Genomic DNA, 23,521 nt, shown 5'->3' with positions numbered 1-23,521 from the left:
ATCGTAGATTCAAACAAGATCCACGAATAAATTGCAAAGTTCCTCTCAGGTGAAAGTACCTCTCAAATCATCCTCAAATACCACAGAATATCGATTAAAAACTCCTTCATCGTTATACTCGGTTTGAGAGGTAATTTCAAATATGTATTAAAAATATATTCATGTTCAATAATAATTGTAGTTATGTGCATTTACACATATACATATAATATAATGCTAGATCATTTGATATATTATCTTCTTTTAATTTCGTTTTTATTCACTTCCTTTCCTTTCTGAGGATATATTTTTCATCTTTTTCCTCATTTTATTTAAGAGAGCCAACGCAGTTTAGTTAGCCGTTGAATAGTCAAGCCTCTTAATTAAACAGTGCAGTTTAACTAGTGGCCTGAAAGATTAAGCCAGTTGATCAAACAGTGAGGTAGATATCTGAATCGATGATGTTAATTTCTTGCCTAGCCTGTTAAAATTAAGTTCCACTTTCAAAATATAAACCAAATAAAGTAAATAAAACCGTAAAAATAATATTATTTCTAGGGTTTTATTTAATTATTTAATTATATTATATAAATATAATAGTTTTTAATTAATTTTAAATTAATTATATAATTAAATATAATTATATAATTCATTTAAAAACTAGTATAAGATAAAGTCATAAGTGGCACAGTTAAACTGTCATTTACATACAAAGGACTATCCACATACGCCGATCCGACCAACCATAGATACGTTGTATCGACAGATTGCTATTACATCCGTCGATTGTTTATTGGCACACTTTTATCAATATTTGGATTAAGATGTCTATCTCAGATGGTCAAAAGTGGATTTAAATAGGTCATTGGGTTTGAGCGTAACACGGCACTAGGAATCCTAGTAAATAAACATCTTTTTTGGGTATAATAAAGTTCTTTCTCTTTCTTTTTATATGTGGTCCGAGACGCCCTTGCACTAGGTGCAAGAAACGCTCTTCTTGCGCTAGTCGAGGGAAAACGCCCATTCATGCCGAGCTCCGCTCCTCAAAACAAGCTGAGCTCTAAAGTCTCATAAGGTTACACGCTATACCGAAATAAAAAAAAAAACTGTACCTTTAGCCGTGTATAGTGAAGTATATACATATATATTATCATATATGTTAATACTGCTTAGTACAATAATATTAAAACATGTAACCGTTTTATACTTAAGATATTATTAAGCCAACCAGTGAACCAGATACATCTATTTATTTCTTTCCAACACCCATCCATACATGGCGACCCTGCCAGCGTATATTAAATAAATTGTATTTTAATTTGATTTTATAATTTTGTATTAAAAATTTGACAAGATTTACGTTCGGAAATTACGTGGAGTTTTGGTGAGAAAAAAAGTTTTATATTAACAGACGTCAAAGTTCTTAGAATTTTATATTTCATTTATTTAGACAATAAAGCATGTCTGCTTTTGTGTTTGTTAAATATTCTCCGGACTATAATCGAAGTCCAGATTTTTAAATTTCAATTAAATAGAAATCTGAGAGAGAGAGAGTGAGAGTCACTTGGAGTGCAACGCAATGGTGTGGGCCCCATATGAGGCTAAATACAGTCTCATGTTAGAGCGAGGACAAAATAAATTCACTCGCTACCTCTACAATACAGTCGTATGGAGTGCATCCCTTGTATCCGCTTATGTACCCGACCCTGTTTGCTCTGGGTGTGGTGGGATACGACCAGCTACGCCTCAGAAGAGAGCTAGCTGTGTCAGTGTTTTTATTTAAGATACTTATGGGCCGGCTGCATAATCCGGATATAATAGAGAGACTGGGTCTACGGGTACCAAGTAGAAACCCGAGGCTTACGTCAACTCTTGGATGTACCGCGCACACATTCCAACTTGGTTAGCAAAGCGCCAGTTGCAAACGCGAGCAATACAAATAATTAACAAAATTTCTATTGAGGTAGACCTATTTGTTTGTACACTGGCTGAGTTTACAAGAGTTGCTTGCTTAGTATAATTGTTTAATGTTTTTAATGTAGGATAATTGTACTCACTCACATGTATTGACTTGCCAAAGTCAAAATATGTAATTCCTTAAACAAAGCAATTAACAATTAGGATATACGGTGCAAGTGTGGATGCTGAAATCGGGTAGGCAATGTCGTACATACCAGAGCCAAATCTAGGACTAGGAATCTAGGATAAACGTACATGGATTACCATCCTACGTACCCGTAGGATGGACAAGTAAAATGTACCAATAACAGAGGAGCATAGTGAATGTCATGGAAGTGGATGAAGCGAGAATGGTATGTCAGGACCGTAGCAAGAGGAAATTCGTCTCTACCTAGCCCTTCAGAGAAAAGGCCTGATGAAGTATAAACTTTGACAACAATTTATCTATTTGTCAATAGTCTACGAAAATTCGTCATTTTGTAGTTTGTAGATCAAATTGAGTACAAATTAATAATAAACACATTATCAATGCAAATATTTATTGTGAACATTAAAAATACACAATTTAAAACGTGTCTTTAGCGAAACCAAATGACTTGGCAAAGCTAGTGTCACCATTTGCGCCTGCGACGGCACCAGCTACACTTTCTGAAATGATAATTCTATATTATAATTTTATATTGATACAAAACGTATGGTTATAAGCGACGTTTCGTTTTGACGTTCGCTTGTGATAAACAAATTTGCAGAACCAAAAATCGTATTCAAAAACGCTGTCAATCTCCATCGAGTTGGGCTAGGATCTTATCTGCTGTGATTGGTGATATTGTAATATAACTTAAAAGAATTATCACGAAAGTATTTTTCCCCAATGTTCCTAAATCTTTAGCTTTATAATAATCCATCAAAATTTGTCTACGGAATACTGAGTTCTTTGAAATCACGGGAATTGAAGGATATTTAATTATGGTCCTATACGATGAAGACAAACATCGTGAGGAAAGCGTCATGTCTAAAAAATGTCTATGTGGAGTAAAAAATGTTCCAACAAGTAATATACACAATCAGCGTTGGCCTTTTTTATAGGACAGGGGGCAAACGAGCAGGAGGTTCACTTGATGGCACAACAGTCTCAAGATCTTGCGTGCCGTCTTTTTAGAAGGTTCGCTTGGAAATGGAATTCGGTGGAAATCATACATCCAGAAGTATATGTGTCAGAAGTCGTACATGTGTCAGAAGGCTAATCCTGTCTGTCTATAAAAGAAAAATTATCAAAAACGAAAGTAATCTGTCATGGGGTTGTAGCGCGATTAGCTGATTTAAAAATAAGGAAATGTCTCTAGTAACAGTTAAAAAATAGTTTACATAAGCATTAAATACAAATGGTATTCGAATATTATACTTTGTTTACATAAAAAAATTACCTACAGATTTTGGCTTCGATGGTTTGTAACCTGGAAATGAATATTAAAATACATTACATGTATAATCCCAGATATTAATAAACACTTGCAAAGAAATAGTGGTGATTAAATTTTTGTGGGCGAGTTATATATACCATAAGTTTATTAACAATTATAAATAACTTAATTATTATGACATTTGCACGTCTAAATACCTAATTGTGCAGTTTTTTTATTAATCTGAATGTACCCCTTTCTTTGCAAATAAACGACTTCTTATTATTAAAGATCGATTCTGACAAACCTAATCACACTAATATTATTATTAGTTCTTAACAAATATAACAGAATAAAACTACTAATCCACGGATTGATATATTTGTTACTAGGCTGATCAGATAAAAAAACGTTGTTAGCGCTTAATTAGTGCAAAATATTGTAGTAAAAAAGTAATTGTAAAATTTATGTCGACGGCTTTGTCAGGCAGAGGAGCCTGATCAACTACTTGTCTGTCAGACAAATGATCATGAAACAGATTCAGAAATCTGGGAAAAAAAGGTTGTGGCACCACTGGTTGTTAATGTTAAAAGTGTCAGTGACACTAGGCTCGATTGTCCATAACAGCGGGCTGTGTGAGGCCAAATTCTATCCTTTACTATCTCTGCTTATTTATTTAGAAAAACCTTACCTAAATTATAGTAGGTACACAATTTCTAATCTTAAAGCCAAAAGAGAATGCGTGTCGGACATGTTTGTATTAGTATATTTTAATTAAATTCAAATCCCTTACCATGAGGCTTCGGCGGATCATCACAGTCATCTGAAAGTTGCAAACATTTATTTACTTAACAACAATATTACTAATAACAAGATTAATGCAATTCCTACCGAATGTTCCTCAGAACCAACTTCCAATACTCCTAAACACCAATTAAGAACCCATTCTGTTAAACCCTCGGTTTGAGAGGTAATTACAAATATGAATAAAAAAAATTCTATGAAATAGTTGTCATTTCGATCTTGGATTATCATATTCGATATTTCAGTTAAAACCACGCATAAGTTTCTATTTGGTTTAGTTCTTTTAGTTGAGATCCTGTGTTACGTAAGAATTTTTTTTTGTATAAAGTACTCGCTAAAATCCCCCTAAATAAATTTACCTTCTAAAAACCCCAAATATATCTTGTTTCTTTTATGACTTACCATCACCTTTTGGAGTAGTAGGTTTTGGTGTAGTGGTGCAATCATCTGAAATCATTCATCATATTAAAACATTCTATATTTTTATGTAACGAGGCAAACGGGCAGAAGGCTCATCATCTTCCTTTTTATTTAATTCCCTAATATTTGATGCATTTCCCAACCAATTCAACTTAGGGTCCTTCAAGAAAAGAGGCTACCTCTAGAGGAATTCTTATAAGAATATTATTTTCCAAATTCCTTCCCCCAAAACCAACCTGAATTCAGGCAACTCTCGATCGAATTCTTCGCGATTTTACCGGATTGAACGCATCTTATCCGGAGCTGGATATATTCGGGAGTGGGCTGGTTTAGAGAAAGCATTGTTGGGTGCTCATCGAACCTAACTCACTGTTTTGCTGATGATTATTATATGCTGTTATTGTGTGCTTATTTTATCTTATACATGTTTTTATTGTTTTTTTGTAACACTTATGTTTACTTTAATTTTCATACATTTTAGATGGAACATTTTGTAAAATAATCAGTAGATTTAGTACTATGTATATCGTAAATATAATAAATAAATTAATTAACAATGAGCGGTATCGTTTAAAATCAGATGATGAGCGTTCTGCCCTATTGTCTCCTATTACATAAAATAATTACTGACAGATCTTGATCAGAAGTTGAGCATCAGCTACATCCATTTAAAAAATACCTACCGCCTGTAGTCTGTGTTACGGTTGTGGGTTTTGTCACAGGAACTGTTGTGTCGCAGTCATCTGAAAGCATAAAGGGTACAGGATTAAATAATCTAAAAGTAAATTTTCGTGTTTACGTTCGAGATGATGGTAACGGATAATAATATACACTACTTGATTTTCTTGTCAACGTAGTTAAACTTACTGTTAAACATAGATAGATAGTAGACCGTTAAAAATCACATTAATACCGATAAATTATAGAGGGCATTAAAGATGCAAATAGTCTAGAAGACTGAAGATAAATAAAACTGTCTATGGCGATGTACAATTCTCATATGTAGTTAACATACAAAATATTAACTTTACATAGTGTGATTCTTAAGGAAGAACTAGATATACATATAACTTATTATGGTTTTATATGAAATTAAAAAATTACAATTGTAAAGGTCATAAAAATTCTTGCGGAAATAGACGAAAAAAACGCGAGCTGTGGTCGTAACTTGATTCCGTTTAAAAAAGGAAATACTCCAAGCGTACAATTTTCTGCATAGTAATAATAAAAAATAAATTTAAAAAGTTTGATCCCTGTGGCAGTATACCTTTAACGCTGGCAGCATTTCTTCGCTCAACGAATAATATTGTATGTATTACATATATTATAAATAGTGCAATATATCACCAGCTCTAGGATCACTAGGTACTATCTACCAGGCGCCAACTTAAATCTTTAAATAGCTGTGCACGTGAAGCCTATGGCTAAGTCTCTACTCCAAATGGAACAAAATCGAAGTTGAAGAAAAGACTCTTATATTTGTGTCGTCTATTCCTTTCCGTCTGCTCTGTGGCCGCCACGGCGTTTTTGCTTGTACGAGTGAGATGCTAACGTGTCCACACAAGTAACATATAAGTATATAATGGATTTCCGATTTAGCAGTTCCTGAGATTAACTAACTCACAAAGATTTTAACTATAACAATACTTCTCTTTAAAACAATGTCTGTTTATATGTGAGGGCAATTGCGACTTTATGTAAATTTGATAGATAACGTTTTTTTGTAGACAGTTTAGACAGTTTAGAAATTTAAAATAATCAAGTCAGCTAATTAAATAATTAAGGACAACGTACCATCTGATGTAGTCGGTTTTGTCGTCGCTGGAACTGTTGTGTTGCAGTCATCTAGAAGAATTAGAATTTAGAGTTAAATGTAAAACGAAAGCTCGTTCTGTTTTATTATCAATGTGTAACATTATCTATTTATTGAGCGCTGAATATTTTGTATTTCATAAAGAAATAAAAAATATTCAGCGCTCAATAATCTGCATCAATAGCATCCTCACTTTCACAACAACATACAAACCACAAAATGACTTATACAATTTGTATTTAACAGCTTTCATTCAAATTTAGGTACGGTTTGAAACGTTTTGTAAATATTATGTACCTACTCATCTTTAGCTATATGTTTAGTATAATTGTTATATATAATTTAAGTTAGCTGTAGATTACGAAATAAATAAACGTTTCATTAACATTCAAAATACATACTCGTAAAATCATCATTATAGTATACATACTCATAATTAAAAATCGATTATATTGACAATACAACTTTGTATATGAATAGCAATATACTATGAAAATATATGATGGCGTATTTGATATATGGAAACCATAGACTAAGATACTAATGGCTTAAGAGGACTAAGAATTGGCACGAACCATGACTTCTGTCAAAATTCATATTTATTTTTGACGTACAGTATTGCTCACGTAATTAGATTTGCTGATTTTGCATCATTTTTTTGCAAAAATTCAATAAAATACTTGTGTATTTATTTTGTGTCTTATTTGTATAATTTCTGTAATGAAATAAAGTATACTTTTCAACTCACCGTCAGGTTTCTTCGTTGTTATTGGTTTGGGTGTGGTAGGTGTAGTTTTATCTGTAATTATTATTTATTTGAAAAACACAGTATAATAGAACCAATTCGACTTAGGGTCCTTCAAGAAAAGAGCGTACAAATTCTTAAAAGGCCGGCAACGCACTCGCAAGCCCTCTGGCATCGAGAGTGTCCATGGGCGGCGGTATTTTTTTTTTTTACTTTTTTTTACTATGGGCGGCGGTATCACTTAACATCAGGTGAGCATCCTGCCCATTTGTTATATTAAAAAAAAAATCGCGGCAATTCAACGAAATGTGATAAATAAATAAAAGAAATAATAAATAAAAGAAATAATAAAATAAAAGGGATAAAACTATGTTTATTTTGGAATATAAGATACAGGTATCACTTATTCCACGTCAATAAATTTGAATGGGCATCCCTACTCATCGGCAAAGAAGACTAAATTATTTTCGGTAATTATTTATTTTTTAAATAGTAGAACCTCGGCCAACACAGGAGAGTTGGCTCATCTGATGTAAAGTGAAACCGCCGCCCATGGACACTCAATTCTAGAGGGCTTGCGAGCGCGTTGCCGGCCTTTTAAGAACTGGTAAGCTCTTTTCTTGAAGTCCTAAGTCGAATTGGTTAGGAATCTTTATTCTAGTGGGAGAGCTGGCTATTTTAATATTTCTTACTTGCTATTTCTACTTGTTCTTGCTGTACAGTATGTTAATAGAAATAAATACTCACCATCACATTTTGGAGGCGGAGTGCAATCCGCTGAAACAGAAAACATTAATCATATTAAACAAGTTCCTATATGTTATACATATTCAGCTTGCCATTCTTGTAGCGACCTGTATTCACTTTGATTAGTGATTAGTGCAGGTGTATAGTGCAAGTAGTGTCCAATTATTGTTTAGTGACTCTGTTTAGTAAATTCAGTTGTCATATAGTTTGGCAGGCACGCTGCGAGTGATGGGGAAGGGAGGGCGCGCGTGACGTCACTACTCGCAGTTCACTTGCAAAAAATTAAACAGGCTGATAACAACTTTACTATGCAGACAACTAATCACCTGCACTAATCAGTCACCGTCCACATTTGTTTTATACTAATCACTAATCACCTGCGCTAATCACTTGCACTAGCACTAATTTAAGTGTATACAGGCCTTAAGACATGGTGTGTCTGACACATTTACGAGTGATTAAAACTACGTTTATAAACAGTATTAAAATATGAATACATAAAAACACTTACGTAAAAGGGGGAGTAGCTTATCTGTAAAAAAGAAAATTGCATTATATACTGGCATTAGCGCCATCTGTGTTTTAATATGGCAATTAATTTGCCGTATGTTTACAAATTAACACAGATCACGAGGCAATTCACCAACGAGATGGTATCAAGTAAAAGTTTCATTTCATCAAAACTATAAACTGTTAGAAGAGAGGCGTTGGCAACAGAGAGTTGGTGGTGGAAAGAGAGAGTCCACTTTAGATGCTTCCTTGCTGATCACTACGCTCACAAATGAGCTAATTAAAGAGAGACATTACTCTGTAGGTAGGTTAAGTGATGGTGATAAATAAAATTGTAATAGGAAACCAGAATTGAATACTTTTGCAAAAAATTAATCTAAGGAGCGTGTCTGTACAACTTGCCTTCTGAGAAATATAAAAAAAAATACGCCTGCGAAGTTTTCTGTTAGACTCGAATACAGTCGCATAAGACAGTCGACTGATATTTTACTTTTTATATTTTTAATATGTTCCTTGTTTGTATGTATGTTTTTAATGTGTATTAACCTATATATAATTTCGTATACTTAGTCAATGTGTCAAAACAATTATAGTTAAACCCAAACTAAATATACCTAACGTCAAATAGATAGCACTTATGAACATCAACAGAAAAGATGTTAAATTAATTCTAAATTTACATTTACCAGCTCGCAAGTCAAGGGCGTAGAGAGGAAAGGAAGAACTGGCGAGAAACTGTCCGCCACACTTTTTCATACAAATTGTTTGAATAGGAGCAAATCAATCGCAAGAATTGGGATCATTTAGATAATCGTCAAGGAAGCACTAGATAGATTGCGAATGTATTGTAATGGCGAAGTGTAATTGAGGAGGCTAAGGCCCACAAGGGGCTGTATAACCATTGATGATGATAAATTTTCTTTAGTTTTCATTACTTTAAAGATACATACCGAGGGTCGGAGCTGAGTAAACAGTAGCAATAATCTGAAATATAACAATTATTTATTAATCTAAACCCATATATAGTTTCATAATACAGTTAAATCAAACTACTATAAATTAGACTTGCAACGAAGAGTATATTCGGCAGTATACCGAATACCAAATATTTATATTATATTCTATTTTTTTTTGTTTTTCTCTAGATTAAGGTTCTATAGATAAATATATATATTTTTAATATAGGTAACTTCTGGTTATGCACTTCTTGCACTCATCATTTTTTTTTCTTACTAGGGTTGCCTGGAAGAGATCGCTTGTTAGCGATAAGGCCGCCCGTTGCATTCCTTGTAATTTTTATGTATTGTGTTATTTGTGTTTCTTTGCAACGAAGTTTGAATAAATAAAAATAAATAAATAAATATTTGGCGAGGCCCCGGACCGAATAGCCGAATCTTAGGCAAAAGGCTGGATTTTAGCGCCAAAAACTTGTATGAACGAGATTGAATCGCGCTCCTGTGTTTTGTTCTAATGTACCCATCGCCCGCGCGCCCTTTAATGAATGATTATAAAATAAATGAGTACCTTACCCATTTACATTTTGATTACCTACTACAATAATTCAAAGAATCCTCAGTTATTCCAATTCAAAAGATTATTATGTACCTGTGTTATGTACCAATGACTACTTAAATGATTATAACAGAAATGAAAATATAAATATATACGTAAATTTAATTTTTCATTTTACCCATTATTTCTCTATAACAATATATTATTTTAGTATTCGGTATTCGGCCAAATATAATAAAAGCAGTGTCGAATGCCGAATAGTAACCTAATAGTCATTGCAAGTCCACTATAAATATTTTTTAAATAACACGGCGCTTGAAATTTTTCACTAGTCGTTGTTTGCGATTTGATATCACGCAACTTTTTAGGTCTGGGCTTCAGATTTCTGTTTCATGAACATTCTTATGTAAGTCACCTACTTAGTTATCTCTTTATAACACACAACTCGTTTGCTTATCTTTCCAAAGCCCTAGACGAATTAAGAGGTCTATAGTATGAGGGTGTGCAAATATATAAAAAAAGAGTGTATGTACTTATGTACACGCGTTAGAAGTTATACTTCTTTGGTGTATGGAAAAAAATAACTGAATTGCAGTAGTTATTAACGATAAATATTAAACTTAATCAAAAAGATTTTATTTAAATAAATAAATTATTAGTAAATACTATCACCGTCGTATATGAAATTGATTTAAAAACACCAAAATAATATTTATTTATTCACACTTTTTAATTGTACTGTTACGAAACACGTATTCAAAATTTAAAAATACTAGAACTTGGTTATAGTTATAGATTTCCATGCCACCTAGACCCAACTATACGATGTCGAATTTAGGGGTCGGTGTGCGCGCGCATCGTAAAAATTCACTCACATAATTTTTCTCCATCGCGATCGGATCCGAAACATCTTTTTTTAAAATTAAATGAACACATCTATAGATATTTTTAAACATTCATATTTACTTAAACAAAATTTGGAAATAAATAAATAACGTGTTCTTATGCTTCATTAAAAAAATAAATTACTTACAGCGAAAAAACACAGCAGTGCAGTCCTCATGATGGCAGCTTGGTTAATATGTTTTTGAAAAATTGCACTTTTATATAATTTAACAAGCTGTGCAAATATTTATTTTGGGGTGCGTTTAATGTCATGTTAAAGGGCGACGACGCGACGACTTTTACTGGCTGGAAAAGTACCAGCAATAATTTATTTAATGGTACGTGTAACAATCAGAAGTTTTGTATACTGTTGGTGTGTGGCTAAAGAAAACTGCCTGTCGATTCTGTAACTCACTCTACAAATTTTCACAACGGATTCCGCTCTCATATCACTCCTAGACTTTCTGTTGTGAGGGAAAACGTGCGGAAACCGTTTTAAACCCAAAAAGTATGTATATGTATGTATCAGGCATAGGAGGCTGATCTACTTGCCTATTAGATTGATAAAGGATCATTCTTGCCCATTCTTCTCCACACGAAACTACCATTTGGAATTATCTTTTTGTGCCTTCCAAATCAAACCAAAAAGTTATCAGTTAAATCAACGAAAGAATTGAGAGAACTACATCGCAGTGCGTCACTTGCAATGTATTCATCATCATCATCATTCGTAAAATGGTAAGATTCGCGAAACATTTTATGGTATCTAAAATCAGTTAATCACGGAGAAAACAGAAACTCTAATTAATGTCCCACGATTGCTACTTAAACATCAGTGGTGTTACGTTTTTATGACTGGACCTCAGATTTCATGAATCATGAATGTTTTATGATTAAATAATTTACTAATACATATTTATATTTTATATTCATGGGCTAGTCGGGGCCCGTCTCACCACTGCTACGCTCTTGTTGCAGTGAGTGACATATCTCACTACCCTACTGCAGGAATCTTCAAGTTGCGATCTGAAGTTTTTTAACATTTTCGGTAAATGCTCGGTTGTTACCTATATATCGATTTGTTGCGCGATGTCGCACGTTACATTAAAAAAAAGTGATATTTTTTCACTAAGTATGTTCGCCGTAGAAGTCATTTCAGTATGCATGTATGACAAGATGACAACTTGCCTTTTAGTCTATCACTAATGGTAAAACTAAAGGCCAAAGAAAGAACGTCCTTCCAACTGATTAGCTTCAGAGAATGGCAGTAGATAATAATTAGACTTAGGAAAGAAAAGACCACACCAATTCTTAAAATACCGGCAACACACTCGCAAGCCTTGGCACTGAGTGTCCATGGTATTTCTTATCATCATGTGAGCTTTCTGCCTCGTGTTCTATAAAAAAAGCAGCTGACAGACAGCTGATCACCTATTTGCCTATTAAATAATCATGAAACCGATGTAGAAATGTTTCAAACATATTCAATACTAGTGGACCTAACAGACGCTGTCCTGTCTTTACTATGAATATTGATTTCAAGTTAATATAATTAACTAAAAAAATATTTCAGTTGGAAACAAAATGTTTATTGTGCCTCACTCGACATAGATAGGTATAGTGTGTCCCGGACTTTTTTGTAGATATTTATAAGATCTACAATTACTTGGAACATTTTATGGTTCTATCTTTAATAGTTTAGGCAGGCATGTATGGTACGCAAAATAAGTACTTTTTTTGGTTGATTTTTTACACCTTGTGTCCGAAAAACCCTAATATCTTACGGAACCCTATTTTAGTTCAAAATTAAATATAGCCTATATTACTTGTGGATAATGTAGCTTTCGAATGGTGAAAGAATTTTTAAAATCGGTCTAGTAGTTTAGGAGCCTATTCATTACAATCAAACAAACAAACAAAAAAGTTTTCCTCTTTATAATATTAGTGTAGATATCTGAACAAGCCAATTTCATTTTTTGAATACAATTTTTTTGGCAATAGTTTTTTCTTTATGCCAGTTTCAAGTAAATGGTAGGTAAACTAAACGCGAGAAAGAATTAACAAAGACATCAAAGGAAACAAAGGGATAAACTAGTTAAATACAAAATATTTACAAAAACATTAAATCTTTATATTATTATTGATTATAAAAACAAGCTAATACTATAAAGGATAGAGCAAAAGGCAGGAGAAATATTTGGAAACGCAACATATATAATTGGTACGTTTGAAGTACTCATCCGTCTCTTTTTATTACAGTGTAAAAACAATTTGACAGAAAGAAACGAAAAGTGACTAGCGTAGTAGTCTTGATCTGAAAAAAACAAAGCGCCTATATTTAAATTAGGCGGCAATTCCTTTTTGTCTATGGTCCTAATTTAAATCCAAAATTCACAATCGAAATATAAAACCTTACACGAAAATAAAAATGACGCATACAATCGCAAAATGTTATGCTAATTTGCATAATAATAAGTCAAATACATTTGTGTAAATATTTCACTTTATATACGTAAAGCATTTTTTATATATTTGTCGACATTAAAAATGTCGAAAAATACTTAATACCGGTGAAATAATTTACTGGTTTATTTGTACCTTTACGTTTTTCTGTTTACGGTTTATTTCTAAAAAAGTGAATGTAGTTTTTAGAAATATTTGATTTCCCATTAAGAACATAGATAAATGAGAAAATATACTATATAAAATATAGATACATTGAACGAAGGGTACTTCAAGAAAAGAGTTCATTTGTGAGTCCTCTAGCAATGTGAGTGTCTATGACCCCTGTTATATAAAAAACTACATGACACTTAATAATTAATTTTGTAATAGTGAAAATGAAAAACAGCAAAAATACAGAAGACTTATTAGATAAAAATATATAATTATTTTTGTTAAATATTATCACATTTTTAACACGACTTTGACATATTATGTCAAGTCTAGTCTCTGTGTTACCTTAGAGTTTATACGTTAGGTAATCAGAACTTTAAGCAATTGAGTTGATAAATAACACCATATCTTTTTTTTATGGACAAAATGGCGCTACCTTTTAGGTCGGGGCTTTAGTTTTCTCTATTGAGTAACAATTTCTAATAGTAGGTAAATTATTTGTTAAAACCTTACTTTTATACCGTGTTACGTATGGCGTTCGTAATACTTGTTAAATAAACAGCTGTTGTAGCTAGAGTAAATCGATAAAAAATATTTTTATATCCAACACAAAATATATTTTATTTTCTCTAGATTAAGGTTCTATAGATTTATATAAATATATTTTGTTTTTTAGATAACTTCTGGTTATGCACTTCTTGCACTCATCATTTTTTTATTTATTGTTTTCTTTTCTTACTAGGGTTGCCTGGAAGAGATCGCTTGTTAGCGATAAGGCCGCCCGTTGCATCCCTTGTAATTTATATATATTGTGTTATTTGTGTTTCTTTCTAGCAACGAAGTGTGAATAAATAAAATAAATAAATAAAATAAAATACATATTTTAAAAGTATCGCATGTGATCGAGTGTATCGCAAACACGTATTACAGTGTTTCATTTCATACTGCTTAATTCAGGTTTTCGTAAGCACCACGCAATCTAATAGTGACTCTGTTAGTTATTACCCTGTGATAAGATATATACCTAGTATATATATGAGTTATGAGTACACTTATTACGAGGGATATAATAATATAATTGATGAAATAATTTTTGAAATCGTTTTTTTATATTTTATTCCTTATTAACATACAAATAATATAGACAGAATTCACAAAATGTTTTTTACCATCTCTAATTAGAGAGAATAAGCCGACGACAAAGGGGCATTAAATTACGTAATCTATATTTTAAAGTTAGCTACCATTCATTTTGTTGTATAGACTCTAAATAAGAATAATCTAAGAAATAATTTAAATCACAAACTATATTTTATCCTAGATTTAAAAAAACCATTATCATTATCCCGAAGCCCAACATTGACCGCTAATTTCATTATGGCGCTTCTAAACGGGCCATGTTTTGCTGCAATTGATGGCTGCACTATTGGCAATTAATTGTCCGGCCATCACAAAAATGTTTTAATGCAGATGATGGCCGAGCAATCTATGGCCGGGCCATGTGTTGCAATATGTCAGCAATAGTATGGCCCATGATGCAGACTCCTAAACGGGCCACACATACCGGCAACAATGGCTGATGAAATCACACTTGTCGCAGCAGCTTATATTAATTTTAAAAGACCAGAAAAAGAAGAGATTGAGGATTCGACCTGACTTAAATAGGCGTGAAACTGTAGACAATTTGAGTCTAGCAGTAATAAGCCTTGATAATAAATTATTCAAGAACTTGGCTAGAATTTCAAAAGGCGACTTTGACTTTCTCTTAAACAAAATTGGACCAAAAATAAAAAGAAATGATACAAACATGAGAACAGCAATACCTGTTTCATCGCCATCACGAGATTTGCGATAACTCTACGGTTTTTGGCAACAGGAGATTCATTTAAAAGTTTTATGTACATGTTCCGAGTGTTAGATTTCAACTTTTATTCCAGAGGTGTGGACAGCTATTATAGAAGGATTAAAATAATACATCAAGGTAAGTTAACATAGGTTTATTAAATATGTTACTCATAGGTAGTAACTATTATGTACTTTTTAAATTTAATAATAATAGGTATCTAGTAGCAGCATATTCGTTTTTATTTTCGTCAGCATCGCGTATAATATTTTGAGCCTTTTAGTACGTGGTTTTGGAGTAGTATCGACGGCTTCCAAAGTGTCGGTTGTTTCTGATTCTACGACTTCACGTGGGTCAGCACTGATGTCAGTGTGTGTAGTTTCAGTCGCCTGTGAATGCATAAAATTGTTAGTATATCTTTAAGCCTTTCAGATGCCGTCAGGAGTAACAGAATACAAGTTGCAAAAGATTTCGAGGGAAGAAGTTCAATTTATCAATCGATATGATACATACGTAATACAGAGATATGTACATTTATAATGACTAAAATACTTTATTAAAGATACTTACGTTAGAAGTTTTCATTTTCACTATGTAATCCTATATTCGTGGTATTTTGAGTAAAGAGAAACGATATCGCATCTTAAGCAAACCACTTTACAGTTTTACCGCCAGCACTACCACTTTTCTTCTTTTTCTCCTCATTATTTGCGTAAGTTCTTAGGCTTCTGAATTTTTTGTAAGCCTCGTTACATGTTATGCCAAACTTTTCAGCGATTTCATTCCATGCATCTTTTTTAGCATTTCTATCTTTGTATGTGCCGGTTTTTATATCCCACAACTCGGGGTGCAAATGTATTTCTTTAATAAAATCAGTAATTGTCTTGTTAGACCAGTAACAATTTTTACGTAGTTGTCAAAATGCAGCTGATCGCAAAACACAGAATATAGCAACAGGCACACTTCACTCATAGCAAACTTCATGTCGCGTAGAAAAGGATACACTATGCCATAACAAAGAGAGTGACTGAAACAACAATAGAACTGGCTGTGCAATATTGCAGTTGAATTCGATAGCCTAGCGATCGTTCGGCAACCCATCGGAGCAATATCGGCCATAAGTGGCTACACAAAACATGTTTGGCTATATGGCCGGGACATTACTGCAATATTGCATAGTGTGGCTGACATTGTTTGCAATGTTGCCGGGCTATGTGTTGCAGCCATCAATTGCAGCAAAAGATGGCCCGTTTAGAAGCGCCATTAGACATCTCAATCATCAAGATGGCGGCGTGTCATAATATTTACAAAAGGGCGGGAACGTGTGCACAGATAATAAATAATTTGATAAACAGAGGGTGTATATCGAATTACCATAGATTATGCGAAATTAATGATCCAAATAATCGTGCCGCTAAAATAATTATGTGAAATGAAGTTTAGGGGAAGCAATTTCTTAATTACTAGGGCTTGGTTAATGCTGCTATTTTCAATCCTAATAATAATAATAATAGCCTTTATTTCCAAAAAAACTTTAAAGTTTAGGAATGTTTTATCATTTAGTATGTTTTGGTCTGTCCACCGTTGAACATAGGCCTCCTCCATCCGGTTCCACTCGCGTCTGTCGCTAGCCAGGCGCGGCCAGGTAACCCCGGCGACTGCGATGGTGTCATCTGCATCTGCAAATTAAATGTCTAGACGCCATCTAGATCAACTAGATGAATTCAAATCTACAAATAAACATGACCAAAACTAACATAATCCATTTTCAGACATAAAACTAAAACACAAGTAGACTCTAGACATACAATATAAAAGCAATTTACTAAACATAATCAACGAGTGTGAAAGCACATATTGAAAAATACAGAACAATATAAACAGCATCGTTTATGTGTTAAGGACGTTTAAGAGAAACATAAAATGTACTTTTTATAAAAAACTTTAAATTTTTGTAACATTTATTTTTACCAAAAAATATCTTTTATTTTAGATAGCTTGTATTAATACTGTAGATAAACTTCAATAAATAAATAAATACCCATCACCAAAGTTGCTCTGAAAATGGTCAAGGATTTACTTAAAGATTACGATAAATTCGTATTAATTTATAGCCTAAATAATTTAAATATATATCGATATAAAAACAGACGGAATTACATCAAATTGTTTACTTAAATATTATCCATAACCGCTATATATACTAAAACCCTACGGTTAATCGGTCTGTGTAACCTAAGTATGATACATGCTAATGTATTCTCTGTATTCTGTTCTGACAAATCTTAGTTTTTAATTTTATTATTATTATTAATTACTTAAGATGTCATGTGGAACATGTTGTAATCGTCGCAACTCATTACGTTGTATAAAACAAAAAACTTGGCGATTAAAAATCGAGGCGAAGATTTAATCGACAGTTCTTCTCGTCCAGTCCACGCCATAGACTGCTGTAAATGTAAAACTAGATTCAATTAATATGTATTACATTTTGACGTTTATAAGTGTACAGTGTGTTTTACCTTATATATAGCTGCTTGGTCGCTCTATAGTAAAAAAAGATTCAGAATCGAGACTTAGTGCTAATTCTGACTCCCAAATGTCAAAAACGAATTGGATTCTGACAACCGACTGTAACTAACTGTAAAAATAGTTAAATGCGACTTGATACATTGGCGTTACGTAGAGATGTGGGATCACTCTGCATCTTCTACCGCATTTACCATGGAACTTGCAAGCCATTTGGCAGTGCGAGTGTCCATGGGCTGCGGCGTCACTTGGCATCAAGGAGCCTACTGCCCGTCTGCCTCCTGTAACATAAAAAAACAAATGTCATTATTTCCCACTAATAATATTAAGCGAACATTGCCATGTGCAAAATTAGTTTTAGCTGATTAACATATAACCAAACATTCTAATTTTAATATTGTCACAGATGTTCTTTTGTCTATATTATATAAAATAGGCCTAGCTGGGAAATAATTAGTTACTTCGACAGCATGAAGCTGATTGGTTTAGTGATTTTGGGGGTAAGTTTTTTATTCAAATAAATTATTTATTTTTTAGTAGTTTAATAAAAACGTGTCTATTAGTTTTACTCAGTACTATTATAGTACTTAGGTTTGTATTGTTATTACGAAACATGCCCTTGTCAATATAGTTGTAAAAACAGCCACAGATTTTCGTTATGCAGTGCATTAAACCATTATACATCAGTGGTCGTATAAGTGTAACGTATATCAAAAATTGACAACCCTTTAACAAATGTCAAATTTGGCGCGAAGTCGATGAAATTTTAGCTACGTCAGCTAAAATCAAGTTTAACCCAGATTTTTGTTGTTTCATGTCAAAATATAAAACCGTGGAGTGTTTTATACAAAATTTCTAAGATCTAAATGGTATCTCACAGTCAACATGCATTTAACATACCCATAGATTATTAAGTTTTTAAGTATACCATAGATTATAAAGCTGAGTTTAAAAAGTTGATTTTTTTTTAATTCATTCGAATCGAAAAAAATATTTTTGTTTGGATAGGTTATATGTGCCATATATAGTCTCGGCATATGCCATATGGCTGTGGTCCTGCCAACTCACTATAGGCGGAGAATACTACTAATTTTTTATTTGTGCCCACTGCTCAGACCACAGGTGTCCCACATGGCTTATCTGAAGCGTCAGAAAAGAGAATTTACCGTATTTTATATCAGTATTGAAAATATTATATAATAACAATGACACGTAGTCCACAATATGAAATATTATACAGCTAGATGTGTAACTTATTGATGCTTAAGAATTAAATTAGTTCGTGTAACTGCCACGACGATTCTATTCCACTTTTATAAGGGCCTTAATTAAAATACGCTATTTTTATACCGCTAATCTGTTTACGCTGTGAACAAGTATAGCTTCAGTTTATATAATTTATGTAAAACTTTATTTTAACAAGTGTTTTGTTTTACAGTGCCTTATCTCTGCGCAGGCGTACCCAAGTAAGTATATTTATATTGCCAAACACTATTTAGGCGTGCCACACTACGGATCTTGGTTTTTCATATGCGCATGGTTTTTTATGTCTATAGTGTTGCATGTTTAGAAATACGTAATGGCTTCAAATACAAAATCTCTGAAGGCCTAGGGCGAAGCGGTTTCGATAAAGAAACTGTGTGAAGTGCGTGACATGCGAGTATCTATAACGAGTCATACTAATACAGATCCGACAACTTGAATGTTACAATAAAAGAATACGTATTATAAATACGAATAATTGTGGTATTTCATAGTTGAGAAACTAATTCGTAAAGTACTTTAAAAAATTTGCAGAAATGAAAATCATATTAATGTTACAAGGAAAATAAATGTTTTATATTACCATATTAACATCCACCCATATAATAATGTGTTTTATTAACCTAACTTTTACACATTTAAAGAAAAACATTTGTTAACGGATTGAAGTTATGTATTATTGTAAACTTATAATTACAATAATACATAACTTCAATCCGTTAAAAAAGTGTTTTTCTTTAAATCCACCCATATGCCAAATTATTTTTACTACACATACACAATTAAGATTATAAATAAAAAAAACATTGTTCTAGCTTTGGGGCCTGTCGGTCTCGCCGCTGGCGTAGCAACAGAGGTGTCCCTCGGAGCTGGCATAGCAACAGAGGTGGCCGGTTCTGGAGCTGCAACTGCAGCAGTTGGCGCATCCCTTGCTACAGGTGCAACTCTAGGAAATGGAATAACTGGTACCGGACTTGCTAACGGAATTGTGGGCCATGGAATCTCTGTTGATGTGTTCATCAGCACATTGCAAACAGCTTTTGGGTCGGTGAAAACTAGTGACAGTGCCGTTTGTGTTGGATTGACTGCAGCATTCCAAGTAGCGCTAGAAACTTGCAGGGGCAAAGAAGCATTTATCAATGATGCCTTCCTCACAGCGTTCAAGACGGCCTTAGCCGCGAAAAAGGCGAAAGAAGAATTAGTTTTCCATCACTTTATCGGCGCTTTTAGAACTGCTGTCGAAGTCGCGAAGGTCAAGGAATGCCTGATCTCTGAAGCGTTCTTGACTTCTTTCAAATTAGCATTGCAAGCAGAGAAGACTGTTTCGGGTGTCGGTTTTCTAGATGCGTTTAATTCTGGTTTCTGGCCTGGTGGTATTTTCCAAGGAAGCCCCGTTGATAAGGGATTTTCGGTGGACGTTTTCGTGAAAACTATGGTTTCCATCTTTGGGGCTAAAGATGGTCTCATAACTGATGTTTTAATCCAGAAGTCACTTACAACGTTTGGTCAATGTAAAGGTCTACCGTCTACATTTGTGCCAGCTTGGAAAAAGGCGTTTGATTCATGTATAGGCGTAGGAAGTTCAGTTTCTTTGGACGTTTTTGTATCTGCTTTTAAGAAGTCCTCCGGTTGGAAATCAGTGCCTATTGAATGCTTAAAGGCAATAAAATCTCCAGAAAATGTTGGTGCGTTCCCAGATGGAGGAGTAGACAAACTTAAATCAGCTTTTCCAGCACTGGATGGATTAAAACCTAATCTTTCCACACCCGGTGACGATGCTGATTCTCCTGATGCTGAACCAGCTGGTCCGGGTTCTAATCCTAATTCACCAAATAGTCCTGAAAGCACTCCGGACCTTGGTGATTCTTCACCAACAAACCCCGAGTCTCCTGATTCAGCATTGCCCAGTGACGATGGTTCACTGTCAAATACTCCAGCATCTGGTGATGATGGTTCACCATCTAATAGTCCGAAACCTGGTGATGACACTGTAACTGATGCTAAATCGGAAGCCGGTAGCGCTGCTCTAGCTGGAAAATCTGGAGCTGTTGCTAAATCAGGAGCAGGCAGTGCTGCAAAAGCTGGAAAAGATGGAGCTGTGGCTAAATCGGGAGCAAACAGTGTTGCACAAGCTGGAAAAGATGGAGCTGTTGCTAAATCGGAAGCAGGTAGTGCTGCTCAAGCTGGAAAAGATGGAGCTGTTGCTAAATCAGTAGCAGGTAGTACTGCACAAGCCGGAAAAGATGGAGCTGTTGCAAAATCAGTAGCAGGTAGTGCTGCACAAGCTGGAAAAGATGGAGCTGTTGCAAAATCGGTAGCAGGTAGTGCTGCAAAAACTGGTAAAGATGGAGCTGTTGCTAAAACAGGAGCAACCAGTGCTGCACAAGCTGGAAAAGATGGATCTGTCGCTAAATCAGAAGCAGGTAGTGCTGCTCAAGCTGGAAAAGATGGAGCTGTTGCTAAATCAGTTGCAGGTAGTGCTGCAAAAGCTGGAAAAGGTGGAGCTGCTGCTACATCAGTGGCAGGTAGTGCGGCAACGGTTGGAAAAGATGGAAGCACCGCTGTAGCTGCCAGTGCCGCGTCTGCAGTGTCTGATGGTTCTGGTGGTACGGCTGCTGCAACAGCAACCAGCGTGGCAGCTTCTGGAAAAAATGGTTCCGCAGGCGGAGATAGCACGCCAGAGCCTTGTGGTGACTCAACACCCGGGAATTCTGGTCCAGGTGGCGTAGTCGGTGGACTTGTAGCACAGAAGAAAGCTGGGATTGCGTTAGGCGTAAACTTAGCAACAAGTCTCACCGGCTAATCCTTTTATTAAATATATGAATTATTTGACTGATTGTTTTTTATTTAATGCCCTTCCATGTAATGAATAATTTGGTATGTATCAATTCAACATTAACTTTACGCATCACACTCTAATGTACAAAAAAATAACAGAGCAACAAAAACACATTTAATAATCAATTATTAAAATATTTTTATTATTAATATATTTATTAATTATATTAAATATTATTATTAAGATTGTTGACAATCTGTTTAGGAAATAAACTTTTGTTATGATACATAATTTGACACTATAGTCTATAACATAATAAAACCTTGATTTGCCATATAACTTACAGTAATGCATTTTATTTACAAGGAATTATTTTAAAGGATATACTGTTGTCTCGTGCTAATTGTAATAAGTTACGTATGTGGAGGCATCTTACAAAAACATATGCAGTTTAAGAAATATAAATGTGTTCAGTATTAACGTTAATTTGAACCAATTTGTAAGTGAGCCAAAAAACTTAATTTAAAACGACAGTTACTTACCGCCACTTTGTTCTATTTTCAAATGTGTAAATGTCAAATTGGGCGCGCAATAAATCGATTAGTGGCCTTTTGTATACCAAATTGGAGGCACGTGATTGCCACATTAGTTTTTGCCCCTGTATAATTATTTACAAAAAGTCCACGGGACTTAATAAAAACTTCCTCTGTTATAAGATATGTGCCGACTTACAATTTTACACTCAACACTTCGAAATAGTTTAAATGAAATTTACTTACTACGAAATACATTATCTTTCACTTGAATTAAATAATCACATACTTCTTCCTTGTACTTGTGTTCCTTCCTGATGTACCTTATCACTTTGTAATAATACAATAAATTAATTAATGATAATATTGTTCAATATTTTGAAAATCAAATCGTTTAGGTATACATCGTGCAATAAAGTGAGAATTTTTAGAAATATTTCATTTTTTAAATAAAGAAAGAACAAGAAAATCATCATTAACTAATATTTTGATTTCACAGCACCGAAGATTTTGTTTTATTCAGACCACTGTCCATGCAATGGTATAGATTCGTAGCCGAGAAGCTAAACTATAGTGTGCCTACTTTCCCGTTTCCTAGAAAGGCACTTAAGCTTGACTTCTTCCGTTCAGGGCTACCAAAGCAGCTGACAATGCTAGTACATTTTCAAAGTTAAACTTCTGTAGGCGCATGAGGGTAAATATGTTACGGATGAAATGTCACGAAGATATGCAGCGATTTGTCGAAGAAAAGGTAGAGAGCTATAGAGACTGATTGAGAGAGATTGTGAAAGGGAGATCGAGAAAAAATACAAAAATAAAGGCAATTCTGTCACATAACTTTGATTTTTTAATTTATATATTTATTATTTATTTATTATCATTAACACATAATATACAGTGTGAATATAGATATACAAATACATGGATTGATCATATACTGGTACATGATCATCTACTGGGGTTTTAACCTTAGTCATAATTAATTTTAAGATATTATATAGATTATAACAATAATAAAGCAAGTTCCATCCGTCCTTGATTCTTGTATTCTTATAATTTTTAATTTTATTCATCAGGTGGCGCTTATTTAAATAATTATAACTATTGATTCATTTTGGACTTTAGACTTTTCATTATCATTAAATTTATTGGTCATTAAATACTTTATAATAAAAATTATCTAA

At 33.7% G+C, this 23,521-nt stretch overlaps 2 protein-coding genes across 6 annotated transcripts; one reads left to right on the top strand and one right to left on the bottom strand.

The window, feature by feature from the left end:
* Positions 1–2,460: 2,460 nt before the first annotated feature.
* LOC111002065 (salivary glue protein Sgs-3-like) lies at positions 2,461–10,973 on the bottom strand. 5 transcript variants are annotated; one of them, XM_022272164.2, is made up of 11 exons: positions 10,923–10,973; positions 9,328–9,361; positions 8,379–8,399; positions 7,868–7,897; positions 7,124–7,174; positions 6,357–6,407; positions 5,246–5,305; positions 4,545–4,589; positions 4,132–4,161; positions 3,363–3,392; positions 2,461–2,586 (listed from the first exon to the last, which is right to left on the bottom strand). In XM_022272164.2, exons 1-11 carry the CDS (start codon positions 10,950–10,952, stop codon positions 2,504–2,506), a joined length of 465 nt encoding a protein of 154 aa, XP_022127856.2. In that variant the 5' UTR covers positions 10,953–10,973; the 3' UTR covers positions 2,461–2,503. The 5 variants fall into 5 exon arrangements, with proteins under 5 accessions (XP_022127856.2, XP_022127857.2, XP_045488974.1 ...); XM_022272165.2 differs by having other exon boundaries at positions 3,367–3,392; positions 10,923–10,955; XM_045633018.1 differs by lacking the exon at positions 8,379–8,399 and having other exon boundaries at positions 10,923–10,958.
* Positions 10,974–18,198: 7,225 nt separating this feature from the next.
* On the top strand, positions 18,199–21,858 carry LOC111002069 (uncharacterized transmembrane protein DDB_G0289901-like). Its single transcript, XM_022272170.2, has 3 exons — positions 18,199–18,262; positions 19,201–19,228; positions 19,841–21,858. Exons 1-3 carry the CDS (start codon positions 18,233–18,235, stop codon positions 21,826–21,828), a joined length of 2,046 nt encoding a protein of 681 aa, XP_022127862.2. The 5' UTR covers positions 18,199–18,232; the 3' UTR covers positions 21,829–21,858.
* Positions 21,859–23,521: the final 1,663 nt, after the last annotated feature.

Source organism: Pieris rapae, chromosome 22 (assembly GCF_905147795.1).
Source record: "Pieris rapae chromosome 22, ilPieRapa1.1, whole genome shotgun sequence".
Lineage (NCBI taxonomy): Eukaryota > Metazoa > Arthropoda > Insecta > Lepidoptera > Pieridae > Pieris > Pieris rapae.
Note: the sequence above shows the minus strand (reverse complement) of the source record. Positions and strands in the feature narration are given on the sequence as shown.

Excerpts from the sequence above, each read along its gene's own strand:
- LOC111002065 (XM_022272164.2), bottom strand. The coding sequence starts at position 10,952 with ATGAGGACTGCACTGCTGTGTTTTTTCGCT. Across the intron at positions 7,175-7,867 it reads TCCGCCTCCAAAATGTGATG|ATAAAACTACACCTACCACA; the intron begins GTGAGTATTTAT and ends TAATAATTACAG. Across the intron at positions 5,306-6,356 it reads AAAACCGACTACATCAGATG|ATGACTGCGACACAACAGTT; the intron begins GTACGTTGTCCT and ends TTATGCTTTCAG.
- LOC111002069 (XM_022272170.2), top strand. The coding sequence starts at position 18,233 with ATGAAGCTGATTGGTTTAGTGATTTTGGGG. Across the intron at positions 18,263-19,200 it reads TTGGTTTAGTGATTTTGGGG|TGCCTTATCTCTGCGCAGGC; the intron begins GTAAGTTTTTTA and ends TTTGTTTTACAG. Across the intron at positions 19,229-19,840 it reads CTCTGCGCAGGCGTACCCAA|CTTTGGGGCCTGTCGGTCTC; the intron begins GTAAGTATATTT and ends ACATTGTTCTAG.